This window comes from Cotesia typhae, unplaced genomic scaffold, assembly GCF_013202065.1.
Source record: "Cotesia typhae breed Kobodo isofemale line unplaced genomic scaffold, CoteBio_Ctyphae contig_33, whole genome shotgun sequence".
Classification (NCBI taxonomy): domain Eukaryota; kingdom Metazoa; phylum Arthropoda; class Insecta; order Hymenoptera; family Braconidae; genus Cotesia; species Cotesia typhae.
Genome location: NW_027423741.1, coordinates 3,441,596 through 3,468,208, shown reverse-complemented (window position 1 = coordinate 3,468,208; position 26,613 = coordinate 3,441,596). Strand labels below are relative to the sequence as shown.

The 26,613-nt window shown below is 28.8% G+C and overlaps 2 protein-coding genes across 4 annotated transcripts in view; one reads left to right on the top strand and one right to left on the bottom strand.

Moving 5' to 3' along the window:
- The window catches only part of Stacl (SH3 and cysteine-rich domain-containing protein), a 53,875-nt gene extending 34,934 nt beyond the window's left edge, over nucleotides 1-18,941 (top strand). Inside the window, exons 7-13 of one of the 3 annotated variants that reach the window (XM_074241055.1) lie at nucleotides 4,818-4,972; nucleotides 5,888-6,162; nucleotides 9,491-9,640; nucleotides 14,574-14,747; nucleotides 14,879-15,128; nucleotides 15,525-15,708; nucleotides 15,893-18,941. In XM_074241055.1, the coding sequence (XP_074097156.1) occupies nucleotides 4,818-4,972; nucleotides 5,888-6,162; nucleotides 9,491-9,640; nucleotides 14,574-14,747; nucleotides 14,879-15,128; nucleotides 15,525-15,708; nucleotides 15,893-16,039 (1,335 nt within the window). In that variant the 3' untranslated portion in view covers nucleotides 16,040-18,941. Of the gene's footprint in view, nucleotides 1-4,817; nucleotides 4,973-5,887; nucleotides 6,163-9,490; nucleotides 9,848-10,039; nucleotides 10,561-14,555; nucleotides 14,748-14,878; nucleotides 15,129-15,524; nucleotides 15,709-15,892 lie in introns of those variants that run through there. The other 2 variants (XM_074241054.1, XM_074241056.1) reach the window with 2 other exon arrangements.
- Nucleotides 18,942-21,859: 2,918 nt separating this feature from the next.
- Nucleotides 21,860-24,921, bottom strand: Idgf4 (Imaginal disc growth factor 4). The gene is made up of 6 exons (XM_074241042.1): nucleotides 24,781-24,921; nucleotides 24,295-24,419; nucleotides 23,583-23,836; nucleotides 23,210-23,513; nucleotides 22,896-23,058; nucleotides 21,860-22,409 (listed from the first exon to the last, which is right to left on the bottom strand). The coding sequence occupies exons 2-6, from the start codon at nucleotides 24,410-24,412 to the stop codon at nucleotides 21,947-21,949; spliced, it is 1,302 nt and encodes a 433-aa protein (XP_074097143.1). The 5' UTR covers nucleotides 24,413-24,419; nucleotides 24,781-24,921; the 3' UTR covers nucleotides 21,860-21,946.
- Nucleotides 24,922-26,613: the final 1,692 nt, after the last annotated feature.

The window sequence follows — 26,613 nt, the reverse complement described above, 5'->3', positions numbered from 1 at the left end:
CTCAAAAAATATATCATAAAAAATTTTTTTCTAAATTTGCAATGTAGTGATACAACAAAACCTTCACCACTATAAATTTTTCGGATAGCATTTCATGAACTAATAATTCCTCAGCTTAAAAAGTTAATCATAAGAGCACCTAACGACCCCTTTGGGATATTTCATAGTTGATAAACTCTTGGGGTAATCGAATAATAACGAAATTTTAGGTCATACACTAGACTTAACTAAAATTTATCAAAGCACCCGGCAAATTTATAAAGCCCAAGACCGAGAAGTGAGAAGAGAGTGCAAGTAGAAGGTCCTCAGTGTTTGTCCTTGGCTCAAAAATACCGATGAAAAAAAAAACACTGATAAGTCTAAAAATGTTTACTGTATACCAAACTGAAAATCAACTGTAAGACATTAAATTCGACAAGAATAAAGTACAAAGTAAAAGCCGACGAATAAATGGAAAATAAATATCGCGCGCAATCGTCGTTGACATGCGCCCTGTCAACTAGGTCATTCCCAAGCAAGCTCGCAACCGCCGGAAAATCTATCCCGGTCATAGTATCAAGCTAGGTCAGGGGAGGATCCATCGATACTCGAGTTATCGCAAGCCAAAGCTTTTCTTAAAAACCTTAAAATGGGCTGGACGACGCTGAGGACACGAATCGTTAGTAAAATTACTAAATTAATCAACCACCAGTTAATCATCCATCCGTTTTAGTGCTGTGCTTTATTTTTATTTATTGTTGTTGTTGTTGCGTTGGTGTGCTCGAAAATAAACAAACATCCTAACCCCATTCGAGTGGACTTGTCGTATCGGAACTTGCAAGTCTTTGTTTTGTTCGATAAACTTTTTTTTTTTTTTTTTTTTTTTTTTTTTTTATAAACTTACGTTTCAGTTCTGTCTTGGTCAATCACTTTTTTTATAGTACTTTTATCTGTATCTGTATCACCCGACACCTATCTCGTATTACGAAAACCATTATCCTTTTTTGGTCGAGTTCCTGAGAGCCCCGACCCGGGAAGCAGCGCGTGTGAAAATAAAAATCCTGGAAAATTTTCGCCTGTCATGTCAATGTAGATGAAAAAACGTATTTAATGGAACGAAATACGATAAATCAGCCGAGAAAATAAAAATAAATATGTGTTATGTTACATTGATACATTAATATTGAAATTGTTTATTTATTAATTTACATTACTTTTTTTCGCTAACAAGCTCAATCACTCCTGCGCTTCTAAAGTGCTGTTCAAACATATGCGATATTTTAATCGCGAAAGACAGCTGCGCCTCTATTTAAGCATGCATGTCTGGCTGCTCGTTGATTTATTCACTTTCTGCATTGTTATTATTAATATTTTTTTTTTATTATTATTATTATTATTTTTATTTGAACTTAAAGGAAAAATCCATTGATATACATTTATTTACATAGACATTACATATGTGCATTTTTGATTTATTTCGTTTGAGCTTACTTTGTCAGAGTTTACATATTATGTTTAATCGATAATTTATTATTCATTTTTTAGATTATTTCTTTTGAGAGCTTTCTAAATATTGATATTTTATTACAAAATTGTCAATAAATTTTTTTTATGATTTTAAATGAAAAATTTCAACATTCAATATTATTTTTTTGAAGTTAAACTGATTTTGTAGAAAATTTTATGTTTATTATTAATAAAAAAAAACATTATTTTATTTTATAAAATTTTTTTGTTATTAATTAAAATTTTAAAACAAAATAAATGGAATTGATTTACATATTAATAAAAAAAATGATTTTAATTGGAATTAAACTGTGAAATTCAATCATTTTTCGTTAAAAAATGTTACCAAAATAATTGAACAGTTGAATTAACTTGTATTTAAAAAAATCAATTCATATGATTGAAAAAAATACTTACCAAATATAATTAGAAGTCAAAAAATGTTCAAATTAAATAATAATCGCTAAAAAATGTATCGTTTGTTGAATAAATAACCCCTGTTTAAATATTGATGAAAAAACTTTTACCGAAGGAAATAAAATAAAAGTTATAGCAAGCAGGTAATTTAAAGAAATTTGTTCAGTACTTGCTCAATAGTTATGTCTATAAATATTTAACAAACTTCGATGACTTTGAGCGAGTGTTTCCTTAATACAAAATAAATTTGTGTCGCTTTTAAATTTAATGTTGGACTTTACGGCAACATTACACACACGAGTGTTTACTGGGTGGCATAACAACCCATTATTAAGCTTTCTTGCTCCCGTAAACTCACACACGTTAACTAGAGTGCTCGTATGATGTAAATTGTACAATTATACTGGCGTTATAAATGGCTATAAATATTTCCGTAAATCTTTGGCTTTTAATAAATTTCTCCAAACAATCTCAATCTCTTTGAAGCGCCCTCAAATATTCGGGAGATTAATAATTTAAAAATAATTAAACCGCAACATAATGTCGCTGTATAAATAAATTATTTATTGTTATTATTATTGTTTTTATTTTGTCCCAATTCCATCGCTCTACTTTCTTAGCATATAAATAGACTTCCTTTTGATCTCAACTTAGATTCGAATAAATTCCATCAAAGCTAATCAATACTTTTCGTATTACATAAATAAGTATAAATTTATCGACAATCGAAAAAAAATGTATCTAAAATCATTTCAAACCTTTGATTTCTCGGTATTTTTATTCAAATAATAAATCACAAATTCAAATAAAAGTATCCGAAAGGTATAGAATACATGAATTTTAAATCCTCAAAAAAAATTAATCCCACGAAATTTAGCTTTTTGTCACTTTAAATTCAGAGATATTTATGAATGGAAAGGATAATTCCATTAGTTTCGCTCGCTTTAATATTTGTCGGAAGTGCGAATGAATTAAATAGATGAAAGCTTTAATTTCAGATTTTTTGATTAAGTTGCAGCTCATTCATTCAGTAAAATTAAAATTACACGAAAGATATTTTTAGACTTTGAATTTTCGGAGCGAAATAATTTTTTTTTGTTCTAAAAAAAGTTGAGAAATCTCAGGCAATTTTAGGTGAAAATTTTTTATTTTTTCTTCACAAGGAATTTTTTATTTCAGATAATTTTAATTTATCAAAATTTATTTTTATTTGAAACATTTTTTTTTTTTTAATTTTTTTTAAAAGATTTTTTTGACTCACTCTTGTTAGATAAAATTTTTTAACAATTTCTAAGAAAAATAAATTTTTTTAATCATTAAAATCATTTGAACAAAGTTTAGAAAATATTAAATAGAAAAAATTGAAAATATCAACACAGTTATAATTTATAAAATAAAAAAAAAAATTTTTTTAAATCAACATTAGTTTCCAACACAAAATGACAGAAAAGTAATTTTGCGATCGCGTGAACATTAAAGTAAAATTTGAATAATTAAAATAAATACCCTCGTCAATTATCATTAACTAGCAGTATCGTACATTATTAAAAAACGGATTAAATCAGTACACAGTGTGTCGTAGCATTACAAGCAAGAATACATAGTATATATCCTTACATTTAGAGCCTCGAATGACTTAATAATGATAATAGTAATAGTAATAGTAGCATAGCTTAGATTTCAGGCAGCACAACAATCAAGGCGTTCCTGAAACCGTTTTCTGTTCCGTCAGCAAGCCCTTCGACGTCTTTAACAATAGTGTTATTATTATAATATAATAATAGTATAACAAGACGTTGTTAAAGCTGTAGGCGGAGCTAAACTCTAATGTAGTAATTAAAGTTGATGATTTTGATGAACGTGATCGTAAGCAAAATCAATAGAATGGTGTAAGCTATTGGCGGGTATTATATTCCATATCAAAACTCGATAGTCTGCTCGATTTCACATTATCCGACATCCGATCCAATTAACCCGTGCCCATAGTTATAAACCGATTCTTGGATGGCTACTGTTGTGTACCAGCTACAATACAGGACCGTTATCATCTTCCCCTTTATTTCTACACGGCAAACACTCTTCCGCAAATTCGTAACTTTAATAGACGGGTATCGAGAAATATAAGAAACAATTTACCGATTCGACAATAGTTATTGAACGTCGCCAATTTAAATTTATATATAGTAATACATCTTTATTCTTATCTGTATATATAGATATTTTATAGAGATATGACAGTCGATAAGATTAGTTTTAGATGGGGATTTGAGGGTTTTTCTCTTTAGAATCCAGTTGATAACGAAATAAAAATAGAGATAAATATTACCGGGGTGTACACGATTTTTTTGTCCCAGACACTTTGGTAAAAATAGTTATCGATTCTTCCTCTTCCTGGGCTTCTATTCAAGGATCAAATTGTCATTTTGGTAAATTGACGTATGACTTTTAGTTGCTGTGTCGCGAGCGAGCTTAATTGATCGATCGATAATAAATGCTTCATATTTTACCGGTCGTTATTTAAATTATGCTTCAACTACTTTTTGGAATTTATCTCCAATTGACCTCATTTATAATATATCATACGTTGACACTAAGGATAATCATTTTTGATTAGTATTAGTTGATGGGTGTTAATTATTTGGATACTATGAATGTGTAGGATCGATACATACAAATTTATTTTTGAATAGATATAATAATAATTTAAAAGTACAAAATTAAAATAAAATATTTTTTTCTAAAATTGAATTTTTTTTAAAATAATTAGTATTTAAAAAAAATAGTTCAAAATTTTAAGTTCATATTTATTAAAATTAATAAAAATTTACACATTGTAAATTTAATATTTATTAAAATTTAATTAATAGTTAAAAAAAAAAAACTAAAAAAGACAAATGGTTTGTTTGAATTTACAGAAAGAGCTGTTTGGAGCAGGAGACGTAGGTCCACCAGATGGGATGAGTAACCGGAAAATGTCCAATGGATCCACTGGAAGCACCAAGCACAAATGGCTCAAAGCCTTCAAAAGCCTCAAGACAAGTTCACCCACCACTCCACCCACTTCCGACAAGTAAGTTTATCCTTTGACATTTCTCATTGCTCCATTATAACATTAAACATTTTTATTGTCATACCAATTGTAATTATGATAAAAATAATAATACCAAGCAATTAACAACAATGTATAAATAAGTAGCATTATACACTGTAAAAAAATTCAGAGTGTATTTGGAAGGAATTTTTACAAACGAATAAATTATTACACAGAGAATTTATAAAAAAAAATGCTATTTGTAGAAATTAAAAAAAATGATGCAGTTTTTTCAAATATTTAAATTTATTAATTAAGAAAAAAAATTACATTAATTTTTTAAAATCTTTAAATACACACTTGGTAATTTTTAAGTCAATAAAAAAATATTTTTTTAATTTTATTAAAAAAAAATTAATAAAATTCTGCTGGAGGGAATTTTACTCTAGAGAGATTAAATGAATTAAAAATCTTCTACTCTACATTCACTTTGCAAATTTTTTACAGTGTATGTATTCACGCTCTATTAATATGCATTTTACATTAATATTAACTTTAAAATGTCTGTTGCTTCTGTTCCTTTAAAATAAAAAAAAAAAAAACACAAGACCGGGAAAAGGGGCGATGTACCATGCCGTCTCCACAGTCGTTGCCATGTCCAGGTAAATCAATCGCTCTCATAATAATCATAATAATATTCTATACTTCTAAGTATAATAACAAGCATTTCTTAGATTATAATCTAAGAAATGCTTGTTATTATATTAGTTATTATATATAATTATTATATAATTATATATAAATACAAAACTAATTATTCCGTAAGTATCATCAGGAAGTTTTGAGCCGGTTGAAGCTCCTCTCGAAAGTTTGTTAATTTTTCCGGTTCTCGGGCTTGGAGAGCTTACAGGGAGATTTGTTGGCGAGCTTTGAAAAATTTCGAATTTTTCCCAGGAAAAACTTGGAGTCTGAAGGCGGTCACCAGTGGCGCGAGCACACCTATCGCAAGATTACCCCTTGCGACGCTTGCGGACAGGTGCTGAGAGGACACAGTCGCCAGGGGCTCAGGTGTCGCAGCTGCAAAGTAAACGCTCATGCAGATTGCATTAATCTTGTGCAGCCGGTTAATTGTCCGAGTCTTGCTCCAAAACGCAGTGGAGGGATTCCGTTGTTAAGACGTCAGAGGACGCCTGCACCACCTATCGAGGATACTAATTCTACCGAGCACAGTGAGTCTTATTTAGTATTAGTCATTTTTTTTATCGATTATACACTGATAGAAGAATTTTTTAATAATTTATTTTCTAAGCTTTGAAAATTAATTTTTTGTACAAAATTTAATTTGCAAAATTTTTTACTGTGTAAATTATTTTTTGATAGATAACTTTTATTAATAGTTGATGAATCCTCCATTAAATAAAATAAATAATAAAAAATGATGATAATTGATAACATAATATTTTATTTAATAAAATTATTTCTAATTTATTAATTTAATATTGCAAGTGAGTCACATTTGACCCTAAAGATATTACTTAACTGTTAATAAATATTTTTAAATCAATAATTAATATTTGTTAAGTATTAATCATCAACTATTAACAAATTCAGACTTTTTCCTCAAAATATATTTATTAAAAATTATAAAATAATTGCTTAAAAATATATTAATACATTGTATAGGTTTGTAAATAATTGATAAACTCTTTTATCAGTGTATAGTACTATGATATTAATATTTATCATGATCATTAGAATTAATACTGATACTGATATGCTGATGACTCCTCCTAGCCCCACTAGTCGATTATTAATTATTCTTTAGTTTATTAGTGATTAGAAATTAATAATTAGTAATGAGACTTGAAATAATTTATTCTTAGTTTAGTCTCCAGACTGTTATGTGTTTAATTAAAAATTAAATTTAGTCTGCCGAAGTTCGATCCCACGTTATCCTTGCGTGACCCTCTACGGGGAGAAACATATTATGTTTTAGCTGATGATGTTTTGTTTTCGGTGCTTAATATTCTCGAGAGTATTTCAGAGATCAAAAGGCTTATCTTCCCGAGAACGTATATAAATAAATAATAATATTTAATAAAAATATAAGTATAAATCCACTCAACAGAGCATATTTAATATGTTCTGCACACAAGATAAATTACGTTTTATGTTTACAGAAAAATTCTCGAGGTTCACTAAGAAGAACATTAAAGAGATAATTTTGTGCTTTTTAATTTTTTGGTTGCTTTGATTTTTTTATAGAACAATAATAAAGCTTTTTTGTAGATATTAAATTTTTATTAAGAAAAATAAAAATGTTAAAAATTTTTAATTTCCAATTTTATATTTTTTTTTTAAAGCTTAATTAAATTTTTTTTTTTTAAATTGACACGAAAAATTTTTTAAGCTTTGCAATGTATAATAAAAATGATTTTTTTTTAATTATTTTTAATAAAATAAAGTTTTGAATATTGTTCCAAAATTACTAAAAAAAAAAAAAAGTTTTAAGTATACTTTACATTTTTAAATATATAAAAAAAAATTAAAAAATATAATTTATAAAATTGTAAACATCATTTTATGAAAATAAATATTTTAATTACCAAAATTTGCCTAAAAAGTTCTTCTTAGTGAACGATAAAAAAAAAACCACTGAATGTTTCTCCTCAGATCTAGTTGATGCCAAAAATTACCAATTGAGGGAATGATAGAGTAGATAAGTCACTCCAATAGTCTGTCTCTCTGCCCTGAGTTTTCAAGTTTTAATTGAGATTAAAATGAGCCCTAATAACGTTAACTAATCACAACTGACTCTAGCCTGTTAAAGTTTGTTGTGGGTATTGCGCAAAAAAACTCCACTGAAGCTTTTTATTAAAATATAATTAAGATGATTCTTTTGGTGTAACTTAAAATTGTACGAGTTTACTTGATCATAAAAATAATGGCGTTCTTTGACTAGACACAGCCTCGAGACTTTAGACTCGGTTTCTTTAAATAGATAAAAAATAAAACAAGATCTTGAGTTATAAAATTAGATCTATTTTTGCAGCGATACTCTTACTAGTATAGAATAGTATGGATAGACACAATAATAATATCATAAAACTCGAGATTCAACTTTTGAATATTACTTTATCATTTTTTTGTTTTTTTTTTAATAAATTCAATAAAATGAAAAACTATTCAATAGATATAAAAAAAAATTTTATCAATACCAGCAAAGGAATCATTTTAAAACTTTGTTGTCATTATATTACATAGAAGAAAAGTTTCATCTTTTTTTTATTAACAAAATAAAAAATGTAACACGTATTTTTGATTTGTTTTATTCTTCATGTTATATAAATATAAGTTTATATAAATTTTAAGCTTTGATACCAAAAAAACACCTGAAAATTTATTGTAATATTTTTATGAAAATTCTAATTCTATAAGCGATAACTTTTTATCAAAACAAACTTTTAACGTTTTTTATAAAATATAAACTTCTCAACTCAATGTGATAGAATAAAAAAATTGAAATTTTTATCAATAATTTGAAGAGTAAAACAAAAAAACTTTACATTTGTCCTCTACGGAAAAAATATATTTGAAAATATTTACGAAAACTTGTAAGAAAACATAAGCAAAGGTATAATGATCAATTTTTATATGCTTGTCGGCATATTTCCATATATATTGAATATATCCGTTCACATATAAAAAAAAATATTTCGAAAAATTATTCCTGAAAACTTCAAAGTTTTTTTCATATATGAACGGATATAAAACTATGTAGACAAATACATATAAAATTGTTCATATACGTTTCCGTAAAAAAATCTAAATTAGATGTACATAATCTAAAAATTTTTTTATATGTTTTCTCATATATTTTTTCAGTCGAGGGTTAATCACCAAAAACACACGAAGCCCGCTTGTACGTAATAAAATTCCAAAACTATCGATTAAAAGTCACTTAGCATTATCTTCCATGACCAGCATACTGTATTTAATTCCTCATATTTCATATCGCTGGTAAAGCTTGTTGACGCTTGACGATAAACATTGCTAACGCGCTTAAAAAATCGAGCTCCCGGGTTAGAAGCTAGCTAGGGATGTAAGTGCAGATAACCTAAATGAATAAAACCCTCAAAACTATTCCATACAATTATAAATACAACGCTAACCCCAACCAGAGATAGCGATACTTTCGTATCCCCCGATTCTTGGCAAGGGAAGAGACACGTCTGTACCCAGATCAGAAAGTGCCGGTCTTGTAGTCACCCTTGTCATTAATCATCCTCTCAGAGGAATGGAAATGAGCCCAGAAAGAAAAGATAGAGCTGACAGCTACAAAGGGACCTTCGGCTAGAAGTCGATCCACGAGCCATCTTGTATCTCCAAGGGAGTGGAAGATCAACTCAATATGATAGAGAGATCCATTCCGTAGATGTAACATGTAACTTGTGACATATTAGACAGAATGATAGTTCTTCAGCGAATATGAGATTATTTTAGAGCCACCTTGCCTGGATCTCCTCACCTTGAATGCTAACCTGGTGCTTTTGTTAGGCATTGACGCTACGTACCAAGTACTCAAACAGGCCGGGGAAATCCGTGGAAGCTCAACAAACTCGCCGCCTACTCCTCCCACGGGTGATGGGATCCAAGGGGGTCCTACGTCGAGGGCCATCTCGTCCCACCCTTCCTCGTCCACCTCTGGTAAGACACACAATTACTCTATTTTTTTATTTACGTATTTATTTTATTTTACAGGCTCTTTCTCTTTCTGTCTATCTTTCTTTCTTTCTTTCTCTTCTTCCATCTCTCTCTGTCTCTTTATGTTTATCTACGATCAAAGGACACGACTCGCTGAGCTTCTATTCAAAGCTTTCTTTTTAATTCTGCTATTTATCAAGTAAATTAGAGGCTAGTATTTGATAGTAAATGTATTTTTTTATCGTGATAAAAAAAAACTTCTGAGAAAAAATTTTTAAGAGGTCATACGATAATAAAAAATTAATTTTATTGAAGGAAATAAATGTTGAATCGAGATAATTATTTTTAAAAATTTTATTTTATTGAATTAAACTGATAAATTATCATAATTGATTTTTATAGAAGTAATAAAATAAATCAGACATCTGCTGGTTGGTGATAATGCATTTTTATATAGTAAATCGTGACAAGAATGTGAAGAAAATAAATGAAGGGTATCAGGATTCGCTGAGGTCTGATGTTACTTTCTACCCTGTTATTAGCGTAATGTTGGCATTAGCAAAAGTTCCGCAGAGAGCGTCTACCATCAGGATCTCTGGCCATTGATTTACGTGGAACCGCACTTTATCACAACAATGACAATTATTGTTAAATAAATCCTCGTGAAACTTCCTGGGGGCTTGAATTTGATTAAACCGGCATTCACCCTTCACTGTTTCATACCGCATTTTAAAATCCTTTAAAGTACGCCCGGCTTTTGAAATCACTAAGTGTTCAATTCGCTTTTCTATATTAACTATTGATCCAGCTAACTGTTTATAGGATTAGGATTTGAGTTGTCGAATTATTATTGCGGATTTGAATCGTTTATCGCTTTGCTATTTTTAGATTTAGTAAGTCAGAAATCAGACACATTAAATTCGGGTTATAATAAAAATTTTTTGACAGAAAATTCTAAAGCTTCTTTTTTTTTGAGAAAATTTTTCTGTTATTTTATTTTGTTTATTAATTTTTTTTTAAATAAACACACGGGCCTAATTTTTTATTTTTTTTTTTTTTTTTTTACTAAAAAAATTATTGAAATGAAAAAAAAATTACTTTAAATATTTAGATGTTTAATTAATTAAATTCAAAGGCATTTTATCGGGACGTTAATTAAATACTTAAATAAATCTAAATTGACCTTAATTACTTAATCAAATACAAATATAAGTTAATCAATCAATTTCTGTCTCTTGGATGAATAATCGGTCATAATTGACAATAATTTAATTATTCAACAATATCATTAATAATACGGTTAGTAATTAATTAATCTATCGAATTATGAATTGTGAATTATAATTAGTGATTAATAATTGATAATTCATAATAATAATAAAAATAATAATCTAAAACAAGTATAATAAGCTTAACTAATGCTAATAACATGCTTTGTTGATTGGCTTATACTTATTATGAGTAAGCAATAATATAATAATATCGAGAGACGTCAAAAATGAGCGTTAATTGGAATTGGCCAGGACGCGGAAGCGGCGGATCGACTTCGGGCACAAGACCATTTGGGCAGCCGCTGATTCTGATGCCGCAACATACTCTCGCGACAAACTCCTCATCCTCGGCTTCCCGTCGCAAGCGCAACATCAATAAAAAACGGTGACATTGAAAAAAAAATCATAATAATAAATAAAATTTATTACAATTTTTTTTAAATGAATAATCATTACTTTCTTTTATACAAAATAATAATAATAATAATAATAATAATCCTATATGTCACCCATAAATAAGCGACGGATAATAAAAATCAGCAAAAAAACGAGCAAAATTCACCCACCTAACATGACAACTTTCACAAAAAAAAGTCACAGGTTAACAAAAAATAAAATATAAATTATGCATATAAAATAAAATATGACATAAGAAATATAAATCAAGTCTTAGCGGGTGGGTCTTCTTCAGGAATTCGACCATCAGGGCAGCCTCTGATATTGATGACTCCAGAACCTTCGTCGTCGGGTGCTTCCTCCCTATCACCGAGGTCACCGTTGAAGAACCAGAGTACCAGTAAAAAAATTCGATGATACTCAACTTAAACTCAACAAAACTTTTATTCTCAACAGACAACACCGGATAATGATTGTTCTAATTAATCAACTCTAATTAATCGGTATCTATTCTCATATTTTCTACAAAACAAAACAATACAATACCAATCTAGTACGCTAGGCATTTTAATTATAATTATCCTTTTAATTATAATTAAAACTCTATTAAATTCTCGATTATGAACCGTGGACTGAACGCTCAAAATACCGATACGACCCACTCGACCTGTGCACTCTAAAGTCTCTGGACTATTGTGCAAAATGTGTGCTTAACTATCTATATCATGCATCACTCGAGAACGTTAGCTAGTCATTTTTTTAAAAATCAATGACCCCAAACGACGAATCTATTTTCAAAATAATTACGACGACAATTACTGCAGATTTCTCTTCTCATTAAAATCAATTAGATTTAGATTGTCCGCCGTAATCCGAGGAACGAGAATAAGCTTTGCTTGACAATCAGGGAGGTTCGGCAACAGATATATCCAGACTGACATGAAACACCACTTATTGTTACGCGTCAATATCGATCGGTATGGTCTAGTTATCGTATGCATTAACATTACCATTGTTATCGGACAGGACATGATAAATTTAATGAATATAGTAGCCAAATTTAATTTAATTGATCATCGATCTCCATGAAGCTGCACCCTCCTTACCTCTGCGACCTCCCGTGTCATATGTGATATTAGACACTGCCTAATCGAGTTTCGTGATTAGACTAGCTTCTCTCCCTTTCGTCTATTGTATCTCGTTCCTTCTCTGTATCTATCAAGTTCTAATTTTCAGTCATTTTTACTATCTATTATTATTTAAAACTCATTTCAGTTTTGATGCTGAAAAAATGTTTACTTAGCAAGAATTTAATTTCTTTTTTAGTGAAAAAAATTTTTAATAACGCAGAAAGGGGATGATTTATTTATTTATATTTATATTTATGTTTTGTTTATGTTCGCTCAATCTTATAGTGTATGATTTAATTCACTGAATATTAAATACAAAGTGTATCAAATTATAATTTGTAAATACTGTAAATAAACAGCTGTGCGTAAAGTATATTGATTTTCGAGTCGTGTCCGACTGAACGTATTTTTTATAAATACTCTATCGTTACTAATACTCTCAATCTATTCTGATTCAAGAATTTTTTTTTTAAATTTCAAAATATATCTATTAATCTTTTATAAAACAGTAATAAAAAAAATTTTTTTAATTCAAGAGAAAAAAAATTTTGACGAAGAAAATCATTTTGAAAAATTTTCTAGTTTTTAATTTTTTTTAACTAAGAATAATTTTTTATCTTAACTTTTCCAACAATGATCTGAAAAAAAGAAGAAATTAAATTTACAAAAAGAGTTTTTTATTAATTAATAAAATAAAAAATAATTCTTTTTATCGTTTAATATAAAATTATTTATTGAAATTTATTAATTCTTCCGTCTGACATTTTTCTGTTTATACTACTTACCATCTAAAAAAAATTTCTCTAAATCACTTGAATCAACTTTTAATTAAAAACTAACAAATTCTCGAATCAGAAGCTACAAGTATTTCTTCTATTTCTTTTCCAAGTGTACTTGCTCTTACAACTTAAAAATTTTATTGATTTAACTTTATTTTCTTATCTTATAAATATACCGTGTGGCACGTTCTATGCTTCGAAGAACTTTTTATACTTTTAATTGTTGTGATCTGTGTATCTGGTCTGAAACTCAATTATAATTACCAATTTTCTCTCTATTGCTGTTAATGTGTGTTAAATAAGCTGTAATGAAAAAATTACTTATAATTTATGATATGTAATGTTTAAAAAAAATGTATATGTGTAAAAAAAAAAGCGAAGTGTTCGAGGTTGATGTCGGACGTGCCAGCTAGGTATCAATTGTAGTTGCCTGATTAGATTTTTATAGTAATATCAGCCACCGTATTTATAAAACTATTGATCGCTGGCTGAGAATAATTAGCGAAATAGACAGTAGTGATGATCAAGCCATTAACCGGAGACTTTTTTCATTCTAAATTTTATATATTAATGATGTTATGAAAAAAAATATTATCCCATGGAAAAATGGATATCAAAAATATATGTAAAAATAAATTAATATCATTTTCAATTTTTTTTTTTTTAAATGAAAAATAACAAAAATTGTTTTTATTCGTTTAAAAATTGCAAAATTCATATTCAGAGATTTGAAAAATTGATATAAATTTTTTCCATAGTTAGATAAGGGTAGATAAATTATCATATTATAAAACCATTAAATTAAAATTTTTTTTAAATTTTTATAAGTAACATTTTTGGCAAAATTTTTTCTATAAAAATTTATGTTTTGAAAAATTCTAAAAATTGCCGTTTAAAAATAAATTTCACTAACATTTAAATTAATTTTATTTAATTAGATATATTAACGTTAATAAATTATATTTTTCACTTTTAACTTTAGAATAATCAATAAAATAATCTTTATTAAAATTTGATTCAATGTTTAAAAAAATAAAAATTTTTATAAAAATATAATTAATATTTAATCTTCAATCTTTGGATAAATTATTTAAAGTAGAACTAAATTTTCTATACAAATTATTAATTTATTTTTTATAAATTTTTGCCATAAATTTTTCCATGGAGGTAATTTTTTTCTAAAAATAATTCCTCAAAAATTTGATTGGAACTCTCATCTAAAATCTTGTGGTAAAAAATCCGCAAAAGTAATTCGAGTCTCCGGGATCGGTATGATCAATTAAGCACGTTAGACGACATCGAGCATCGAGCACCAAACGGAAGAAGGGCTGACTCATAATAGATATCATGAAACACGAAGCTCCGCACAGTCCGCAACGTCGACGCGAGCGACTTAACCTCAGGATGAAGAGCCTCAGTCTAGACTCGCCAGAAGGAACGGCCCACGTGAGACATCGCCCGAGGGACTACTACTCAGGGCAGAAGGACTCCACTCCGCCCAGGCACTCCGATAGCGGCAGCATTAATCGTCTGTGTAAGTTTCATTTTTAATATCAAATCACCCTCACTCACTCACTCACTCTCTCGCTCTGGATGACAAACAGTTAATATTGTTACAAGTTATAACTATTGTGCAATTAACTAAATTATTAAAAATCGGTTAAGCCCCTTGCAGCTCAGGTCATGGACAGCCGGCTCACAAGCAGAGTCGCAGCGCGATCAGGATGTCCAGCATGGAGCTCCCGGATGATAACGACAAGTCCTATTCATCGGCCAGCACCTCTCCTTGCCCGTCACCCCACGCCAACAATCAGAGCCACTTAAATTTTCCAGGGAAACGGGTACTGCCTACGAATAATCTCTTCGTTGTGTTGTACAATTTTGATGCACGACATCGTGATGAACTTGACCTCAAGTGAGAATTTTTTTTTTTTTTAATTTTTTATTATGAATATTTTGATTTTTTATTTTTTTATGATTAAAAATAATAATTTATAATTAAATGTACACTATAAAAAAAACTTCACTGTAAAAATGATGATGTAAAATTTCATGAAAATTAATTTAGCAGATATTTAATAATTTTGCTAATAAATAAATTACTGCATTAAAAAAATTAAAAAAAAAAAAATAAACATTTAGAAATTTTAATAAATTAAAAATGCAATTTTTTAAAAATAACTTTTCGGAACAAATTTTTTTGTTAAATAAAATTAAAAAATGGTCAAGTATCTTCTGATTTTATAATTATAAGTTTCAAATAAAATTTTTCCAACTCAATTAAATGATCAATAATAAATATTTATTCTAGAGCCGGATATAAAATAACAGTGATTGATAAATCAGAGAAAGATTGGTGGAAAGGTAAATGTTTGGGCGGCAAAGCTGGTTACTTTCCAAGTGCGTACGTTATGAAAATAGAATCTGGTCAAAAAACGCTCCAAGTTACCCGCAATCTTCAATTATCCGACACCGTGACACTTCTGCGAGACCAAGTAATAACTCAAAAAAATTTTTTTACAATTTTAAAATTTTTTATTTAATAACACTAACAATGATAATAATATTTTATAAGCCAATAAAATTTTTTTAAATTAAAAAATTTTACTTCATTCAAGATAAATATTTTCTTGATCCAAAAAAAAAAATTTTTTTTTTCTCTGTTATTTAATTTTTAAGATCGTGATCCAAATAAGCGACGCAGTAGACGGCGTAGCGATGGTCCGATGTGCAGCAGACACCCGTTCATCGGGGCACGTGACCGAAGAAGGTGATGTGCAGTTCCGGGAAGTCCTCTGCCCTACCAAGTACCTGCAGGAGGTGTGACAGCGACGCCAATACACCAGGTCGAATATGAATTACTACCAATCAATCAGTGAGCGTGTGAGATACCGTCAGTCAACAGTCGCGCAAGAAAATTTGATAACGTCCTTTGATACACATGCTAACACCTCGGAAATGTATTATGACTGTTTGCAATGCACCGAGCACTGTCGGCACGCCAGTACCACCAACGACAATATTAATATGAACATCAACGCCCTCGCAAACATTGCCTCCACCACTGACAGAGACAACTCCAACTCTGTCTTCAAACGCGGAATGGCCAAAGCAAATGTCAACCCCAAGTTCGACATTAATTACCAACCAAACGTGAACATCAATTATCTCAACTGTAATTATTCATCAGATTTCTGCGAGCTGAACCGCGAAAAAGTTTGCAGCCAAATTCAGTGCGTGACAACTCCCGCGAGAAAACGGTCCTCCTTAGCCCGTCCCGTGAGAATCCATGACTCTTCAGTGCACAAAAACGTACCCACAGAAATGACCGAGTTTTCTATCGACGAACAGTCAAATCCTGGTGAAACTGCCTACTACACTGGCGGGCTGCCCTTCGACGACCACTCGGGCAGCGAGGACGGCTGGCCAATTCGTCTAAGGCTCGAGGAAATCCTGGAACTCACCTTGTCCAGGAGCAAGAAATCCAAGAGGATGAAGACCAGAAAGCGCAAGAAGGTTACGCTCACCAGCAAGCACACACACTTCAAAGATACCGAGAGGCTTCTCAAGGTACTTAGCATTAATAATGTGGACCAAGATTGTAGGTACAATGTTAAACGTTGTGCCATTATGTAGTGTGTTGATATATTATATTTTCCGTGAAGTCTTTTTCTGACTTGGCTTGATATGATCATCACGGAAAGAATAATATGTAACTAGATATCATCCCAGATTATACTCAGTGATATCTGTGGTGAAAAAAAATTTCAGATTTTAGCTAGTATAATCCAGATTATACTGAGTGATATCTGGATTATAATCATTGTAATCTGGATTGTACTCATTATAATCTGGATTATACTAGCCACTATCTGAAATTTTTTTTCACTCAGCATAATCTGGGATGATATCCAGTGTCATCTTGTTCCTTTCGTGTGTATGGCGATATTGAAATTTTTTATATGTCTATAAATGACCTTATATGCTCATATATTTTTTTATAAGACCATATATGACCTGATTTATTCTGATATGAAAAATATTAAGATCCATACATGTCTGGTCATATATGGCCATACTAAAAAATTATATGCATAAATATCAGGCCATATCAGAAAATTTTTTCATGGATTGTTATTTTTATGATTATTATTATTGATATTGTTTCAATGAGGCGGCTTATATATTATATACTATTAATTATTATAAATATTATGATAAATTATATTATGCAGGAAGACGGTTGTTTATATAACGGGAATTTATTTGATTAGCATGCTCTTCCTCTACTTTAGCTGGTGTCGTAATTATTATTGTTATTAGAATTATTATTAGGTATGTATATTTATATTAGGGTGCGCTAAAAATTTTTCTTATCTTTATTTTAGTAATTATGAAAAAACTCTCGAAAGAGATTCTTGGTAATGTGAAAATATTTTTATGATTAGGGAAGAAATTACAAGATTAAATTCGATCAAAATTTTAAAGATAATTTTTTCGTGAAATTTTAGTAAATTGACTTTTTATAATGGTAACTTATTTTTGAGAAAGAAAATTGGGAATTGGAATGGAAAAGGGAAAGAGAGGGTCCATTTTCAATTTGAAATTTTTTATGACCAAAATAATTATCGAAAAAAATTTTTCACACCCTAAAAAATACACATATTTAATATTTATCATAAATGTAACGCATTTCGATCTTTTTCCGGTAAAATTTTTAATCTTAATTTTTGTAATTACTTCATCTATAATTAACCATTTTTTGCGAATAATTATTTTTACTTAAATAAATGAAACTTATATATTTTTCAAAGAAAAAACCTCTTAAGAGAATAAACACGAATTTAACATACCTACTACAAAAACCAGCCTAATAAAAGCCGTCCTTTCGTACTTGCCTGAAAGTCGTAAAACAATATTGTTTTAATGATAAATAAAATAAAATAAATTTTTACCAGGATTTTTTCGTTAATTAATAATTAAGTTAATATTTATAGAAAACCAAACAACAAACTAACTAAATAAATAAATATATTTAAAGTACCCATAAAATAAGGTGACCTGGAAACAGAACGTGTCGTTTTATTAAAAACAATATTATAAAATTATTTATTACTTATTACTCTACCCGCGGCATATAATGATTATCGATTACCCGTAAGCCATAAAAATAATTTTCACTGCATTTTAACTACAGTTACAATTACTTATTATTTTTATAATTTTACCATCCACCTGTGGATAATGTGTAATGTTACTTATGAGCGAGAAAGATCGTAATTGCGAGTAATTATTATAGATAAATAAATAAAAATAAATTTTAATATTTTACTTTAGAACTAATTAATTAATTTTAAAAGCTTTTATTCGTTAACTATAAAAATTATTCTTTGAATTTTTGTGAAAAATGATTTGATTTAATTTTTTGAATTTTTAAATAATTCGATTTTCTTTTTAAAAAAAATATTTAAAATGAAAAATAAAATAGACAAATTTCTTGATATTTATATAACAAAGAATATAAAATTTGTTAGTATAGAAATAAATGTGCGATATTTTATCTCGTTGACCAGAAAATTAAAAAAAAATTAACAAATGTTATTTATAATAATTAATAAATAAATTAAACTACTAATTGAAAAAAAAAAAAAAAAAAAAAAAAAAAATACAGTATGTTACGAGTGCCCTTCCCTTGAAAGTGTATCTATTATAATACAAAACATAAAAATCTGAAGTAAGCTATTCCAAATACCACGCCCAGTATTTTCTAAGTATTAATAGAATCTATCACTACACCCAATATTAAATATTATTATTGCTAATTGAAAAAATAATAAATTATAAATTATTGTTTAATAAAATATTAAATAAATATATAAAGATGTAAAATGTATACAAGCGTAAGCGCGCACTTATAAATGTCTTTGAATAAATATTTAAAGTATCACTAAGACGATAATTTGTTGGGTGTCGTGTTATTATTCGTAATGATTATGTTGTGTAATATTTAATAAAATATAAAAAAAAATATATATATATATATATTAGGGTGGGTCAAAAAAATCGAATAATATATTTTTGATTTTATACTCTGAAAAATAGGTTCGTAGACACCTAAAAAGAATTCTCTCCAAGTATAAGCTCTTAATTATAACGGGAAGGTCCTCCGCTTTGCGGGTTTCTATTTTTTTCGAATAATCAGATAAAAAAATTTATATCTCGCTTCCAACTGCTTGGAAAAATATTCCGTGGCATAGATTTTGTGAGAAATTGAATGCTTTACAAAAAGGTCTCTTATGACTTTTTCAAAAACTCAACCGATTAAAAGATATTCATAGTTGAAGTTTGGCTATTTTAAGGAAAATATTCGTTTTTATTATGAATTTTATAAGTCGATGAAAAAAATTATTTCGGATTGCGGAACTCATGATTTTGTAGGAAATTTACTGCTCTACAAAAATGGTCTCTTATGATTTTTTGATTAAGTGAAGCCGTTACGAGATATTCATCGTCAAACATTAACGAATATCAATATTTCCAGTTTTTGATCAATAATTCGATAAATTTTAATTTAAACTATGAGTTTCAGGAAAATTTACATAAATTTGAGTTTCGATCGATAAAGAAATGTTATAATAAGTTAGATAAAGAATTATTGGAATTATCATTGATTTTCCTTGGAGAAATGCCTCAAGAAAAGATTTCTTTCAAACGTCCTGGTGCTGTTCATCATACTAGATGGATGGCTAAGGCCATTTATAGTTTGAAAATGTATCTATTCAGAGATGAATTCAAACTCTCTCAGAAAGAATTGCATGGTCTTCGTCATTTCTGTATTTTTATAGTCACATTGTATTTAAAAGCTTGGTTTTCATCAACTTCTGCAACAACTGCTGCTTATCATGACTTGCAGTTTATGAAAAATTTATTGGAGTACAAACATATCAATCCTTTGATTTCTTCAGCTACGTGTGAAAAAATGATTTCGCACTTATGGTATTTGAGCGATGAACTTGCCATTTTATCACTGTTTGACGATGGCGTTCCATTAGAAGTAAAAAAAGTATTGTTGAAGCTGTTAATACTCGTGAAGGTACAGATTCTAAAGCTAAAAGATTTGTAATTGCTAAAAAGATTTGAATTCATTGGCGCAGAGAACTCTGAGTGACTTTGTGTCTAAAAAGTCATTAAATCTTTTCAAAATCTTCGATCTACCGTATGACTTTCTTGATGTCGATGTTGAATTATGGCCTACTAATGAGAGTTATCTCGAAAATAAAGAATACTTTCAACAACTAAAAGTTGTCAATGATTCAGCAGAGCGAGCTGTTGCATTAGTTAGTGAATATAATCAATGCTTGACAAAAAATGAAGAACAATTCCAGTACTTATTGCAAGTTGTCAAAGAACATCAAAAACATTCCCAAATTGTAATAAAAGAAATTATTTATAGTAATAGCGTACTGTTATGTTAAAAATATAGACAATTATATTGCAATTGATAATTCAATAAAAAATTTATCTATAAAAAAGTTAAATACTGGTTGTTTCTCACTTGATTCAATACTTTTCATATTAAATTTGACAAAGAAATATGTCATTCACTTCAAATTAAACTAATCATTGGCTATATGTCGAAAAAATGCTCTAATTTCTTGTTTTAATGCAATCAAACAAGCTCAAGACTGAAAACAATATTAAAAAATTGTTTATAATATTTCTTTATCGATCGAAACTCAAATTTATGTAAATTTTCCCGAAACTCATAGTTTAAATTAAAATTTATCGAATTATTGATCAAAAACTGGAAATATTGATATTCGTTAATGTTTGACGATGAATATCTCGTAACGGCTTCACTTAATCAAAAATCATAAGAGACCATTTTTGTAGAGCAGTAAATTTCCTACAAAATCATGAGTTCCGCAATCCGAAATAATTTTTTTCATCGACTTATAAAATTCATAATAAAAACGAATATTTTCCTTAAAATAGCCAAACTTCAACTATGAATATCTTTTAATCGGTTGAGTTTTTGAAAAAGTCATAAGAGACCTTTTTTGTAAAGCATTCAATTTCTCACAAAATCTATGCCACGGAATATTTTTCCAAGCAGTTGGAAGCGAGATATAAATTTTTTTATCTGATTATTCGAAAAAAATAGAAACCCGCAAAGCGGAGGACCTTCCCGTTATAATTAAGAGCTTATACTTGGAGAGAATTCTTTTTAGGTGTCTACGAACCTATTTTTCAGAGTATAAAATCAAAAATATATTATTCGATTTTTTTGACCCACCCTAATATATATATATATATATAAATATATTAGATAAATAAATATGAGTGTACTGAGCCACCGCCGAGTGCCATCTTACATTCTAGTATTTAATATATTTATCATGAATCATGAATCTAGTCTGTTTGCAATGAATAAATAAAAAAAAAAAACCTTTACATTTGTGACCAGAATAAATGTCAAATTGTTGTTAGTTATTATGTTATTAATTACTAATAATAATAATTAACATTAATTAAAATGTATAACACATGAATTTTTGTTTTAATGAATTTAGATCACACGAAAATTTGTGTAAATATAAATAAAAAATAAAATAAAGATAATTTGCAAGTAAAAAATGCGCTAAATATTTTATTAAATTTATTTAAATAAAATAAAATAATTGTATTTAAAATTATTATTACTTAGTGGTTATTAATTACTGTTAAGGATAATTAGAGTTTATCTTTAGCAGCGTGGACGATGGGGAATTTATCTCCGGCGCAGATCCCTCGGAAATCGTCGGTGGAAAGATCCCAGATGGCAACGCCGCCGAGACCTTTGGCTTTGGAGTAGCTGGCCTTGTTTCCAGCAGTATCGCGGTCTTCGTACCCGACCCAGATCCCGTCAGCCGACGTCTCGGGGTTGTAGGATTGATACGCGTAGCTTCCGTACTTCTTTGATGGATCACTGACGCGTCTCAGTCTACCCACGTGGCTCTCCGTCAGACGGGTGCAGACTTCTCCGTATGACAGGACTCCTGGAGTTGCTGTGTGAGGTCCCTCGGCTCCAGGCCCGTCAGCCACTATTGGGGGCACTCCGGAGATTTGGCTTTCTGATGTCAGTTTCCACGTACGAGCGAATGCTGGGATTCCTATTACGATTTTACCTCCGGGAGTTCCGTGTTCTAGCCAGTATCTGTTATGATTGTTTTAATATTAGTTGGCTATGATACAATTGTTTTTTTTAAACTTCCCAATAAGAAAATTGAAGATTTTCAAAAATCGGGAAGTTATTTCTTCAATTTTCATGAGGTAAAAATTATTTTTAAAAATTATTGAAAAAATTTTAAATTATGAAAAAGCTTTTTTTGTGAAAATTTTATTTTTAATTAAAAAATTTTTTATCAAATTTACTGTATTTTTTTTTCAATGAAATTTCAATTCAGAAATTTAAAAAAGAAATTTCACTTAAAGATTTTTAAAATAAAATTTGAACATAAAAATAATTAAAAATAAAAATTACGATTTAAATTTTGAATAGATTATTTAAAAAAACAATAATTTTTGGGTATCTCGTAAATTTTTCTTCAAAATTAGAAAAATAAATTTTATTTCTCTGAAAAAAATTTTCTACATCGTAAAAAAAATATATATAAATTCATTAAAAAAAAAAAAACCTCACCTGACAGAAGCGTCAATGTTATCTTGAGGCACACGGTTGTAACTTTCATAAATCGGCGCAGGGTAATCAGCTTCTTTGGGATTTCTTTCAGGTGTTATCTGATTGAAGGCCATCAAATGAACGGCCTCGATGTTGGGAGCAAGAAGTCTTGCGTCATAGTAAACTACAAATAAAACAAGAAAATAAAAAAATGATTAGATTAATAAAAAACGAGCTAAGTAAAGGCGTAATAAATATAAAAGAACCGTGGGTGTAATTGAATATCATTGGAAATAATAAGTAGACAAATTGTTTTGTTTGTTACGGAAACTTACTACTCGCATTGACATGGGGCAAGACGGTGAGTGTCAAAGCCTTGTTTCTTGATCTCAATTGAACCTTGAGGTCGCGCACCAGGTTCGTGAATCCGTTTCGGTGCTCTTCCTCATGCTCGTCCTTGAATTTTCCGCCTCCAAAGGCTTTCTTAATGTTGTGCCAGACGTTGCCAAACGTGCTGCGTTGCTTCTTAACTTTGGTCTCGGGGAACTCCCAAGCGAGGTCGATTCCGTCAAAGTCGTACTCGGTAACCAGCCTTACCGCGGAGTTTATGAATTTGTTTCGCGCTTCAGGGGTCTCCGTCTACAAATCAAATTCGTCTGCTTAATATTTGCTCTAATTTGAGAAGAGATTAATTAGTTTGAAACTCACGACAGTCAAATACTTGTGGGTATCGTAGTCGGGATCGGCGTCACCTCCCACGCTGAGGTAAACTTTGAGATGAGGGGAAGTCTGTCTCAGCTGATTTACGATCCGGTAAAAGGAGTATCCTGCTCCGGTATCGAGATTTGGGTGCAGAGGAATTGCTTCAAAGCTATTGGAGTCGATTCCTGCGAATCCGTAGACAAGGTGCGTACAGAAAGGTATTGCTGGTTTTAAATCATCTATTTGAAATTTTCCTGGTCCTAAAAAGTCAAATTATTATCGTCATTATTGATTTATTTATTTAATTATGACTTTTGTCTTTTGAAAAAAATGTTGTTATAAGAAATTAATTTGTTAAAAATTTTTTCTTTCATTGTAAAATAATTTTTATTAACATTTTTTAAAATTAAATTTATATTATATAAATTTCACTGTAAATAAGTTCACAATATTTTACATTATTAATAAAAATTATTCCAATCATTAATATTTTTTTTTTTTTGTTAATTCTAACAAGAAGAAAGTCTAATAAATATTTCTAAAAAAATTGTCTTTTAAAACAATTATAATCTTATTTTAAATTATTATTATCAGTAAAAGCATCGTAATGTATCAATTTACAAATTGTAAAGAATATGTATTGATGACATTAGATGTTTGGTACATTGAGTTTATACTTAGCTAGAAGAGTAATAGAGTAATGGAGTAATCTATTTACCTGGACGTTCGAATGAGGTAGAGTTCCAATAACAGACAACCTTGTTGTGTTCATGAGGATCGAGTGCAGCTCCAAGGCTAACTGTGAGTGCGGCAATTACTGCCAGCAACAGCTTCATTTTCTATCTTTTATAGAAAAATTCACTATTTTATTTTTTTATTTATTTAACTGTGCAATTATTAATTACTAATTATAAATTATTTTATTTTTTGAAACTTGTAGAGCAAAAAAAGGTCACTGATTTTTCTTACTGGAATGAGATTTAATTGCTATTAATCGGCGAAATTAATAAAAAAAAAAAATAAATTTCAACTTTATAAAAAATTAATAAAAACAAATTTCAAACTTTTATAAAATAGAAAATTAAAGAAAAAAAAATTTTAATTGAATTATAATCGAATGAAAAGTTTATTTGAAAAGATAAAATTTCTAGTTTACAAACTTAATAAAATTGAATAAACAATTGTGTAAGAAAAATAAACTTACCAGTGACTTAACTTGTTGAAGGATGAAAATAATTTGACAGAGCAAATTGAACGCCTGTTAAAATGATAGCTCGTCGACGTTAAAACGGGGATTAAAACCGTCCAAGTGGGAAGGATCTGATTAGTCATTACCCTGCCCCTCTCCATTACATATTCTTTGAAACATCTCGAAATTTCTTCGTGCGATATGTGATATATTATATCATTGTATTATACATTCAATGTGTTCATATAGATAGAGAGAATACATAGAACAAAAATAATAATAATAACATATTAATGAACGTGAGGATGTAGAGAAGTAGATAATAGTTCACATCTTGGATCAACCTACATTGGCACACTCGATAATAAACTACTACGCTAGTACAGTCCCAGTGTTTGATGTTGATAACAAGATTTATAGACGCGTTTAATATGAAGGGTAGAGGTCACTGGGACTTTAATTCGAATAACAATATTATTACTTTTGTTTAATTGTTTTATTCAATGCTTAAGCATTTTTTTTTTTATTCATTAAGCTTTACAATTTAAATTACTTTTTGCAATTGTCATTGTTATTGTATGAAAAATAATTATTCTATTATGAGAGTAAAAATTTCTTCTTTAAAAAAATGAATATTTTTATGAGAAGAAATAAATTTGTTGGAAATTTTAATCAATTTTATTTTTTAGCTAAAGAAATAAAAATTTTTCTCGCATTAATTTTTTTGTTGAAAAAAAAGTTTTCTAGATTTGGAAAAATCAATTTTAGATCATCCCAGATTATACTCAGTGATATCTGAGGTGAAAAAGATTTTCAGATAGTAGCTAGTATAATCCAGATTATACTGAGTGATATCTGGATTATACTCATTGTAATCTGGATTATACTAGCTACTATCTGAAATTTTTTTTTACCCAGTATAATCTGGGATGATATCCAGTGTCATCTAGTTTTTTCCGTGAACTTGAGAATTTTCATCCAAAATTGTTTTTTTTTTTACAAATCTTAAATTTTTTTTCCAAAAAAAAATTTTTATTTCTTCAGCTAAGAAATAAAATTTCTTGTCAAAAAAATTCCCGCATTTTTCAAAATAAATTTTTTTTCTCAGTGTATAAATTTTTATTTTATTTTATTTCTTCCTTGGAAAAAATCGTCTGGTTGCTTTCGTACATGGTTTATAAACACGAACACTTAACAAGCCGATTGATCACGAGTATCTGTCTCATCTGTATGCAAATACGGTTTTGTTAATTCCAAGCCAAGGATAACACCATTTTGTCGCATGTTTCGACTTAATGGTTTATTTTTATTATTATTTTATTTTAATTTTCGATTATTTATTTTGTGATAAACAAATTTTAAGTTGACTTAAAACTATACTTGATAATAAATCATTGAGTAAATATTTATTTTCTTAGAAATTTATCTCACATAATCCCGATAATTATAATCTAAAATAAATTTGTTTACGATGCCAGTTTCGAAAAACGGGAATTACCAAATGTTTTTATGTACGGACTTTCTCATTTCAAAAACAAAAAAAACTTGTATTATAATTTACTGAGACAAAAAAAATAATAATAATAAATAATCATAAGCTGATCTTTCTCTGAATTTGTTATCCATAAAAAATGTAAAACGATAACCCTACGTACCAGAAAATAATGTAATCTAACTATTACTTCGAGATAAATGAGAATAATATATATATATCATAAAGTATTCTAAAATAATGTCAATAAATTTATGAATTACTATTAGCTTTGTAATTAATTAAATAATCAAGTAAATTAATTTATTCAGTTTTAAACTATTTTATTAAATAATTGGTGACCTATTCTTCGGGGT

Bases quoted from the DNA above. Each gene is read 5' to 3' on its own strand.
- Idgf4 (XM_074241042.1), bottom strand. From the start codon at position 24,412: ATGAAGCTGTTGCTGGCAGTAATTGCCGCACTCACAGTTAGCCTTGGA. The intron at 23,837-24,294 runs GTAAATAGATTA...TTGACTTTTTAG, and splicing joins TACCTCATTCGAACGTCCAG to GACCAGGAAAATTTCAAATA. The intron at 23,059-23,209 runs GTAAGTTTCCGT...TTTTATTTGTAG, and splicing joins GCCCCATGTCAATGCGAGTA to TTTACTATGACGCAAGACTT.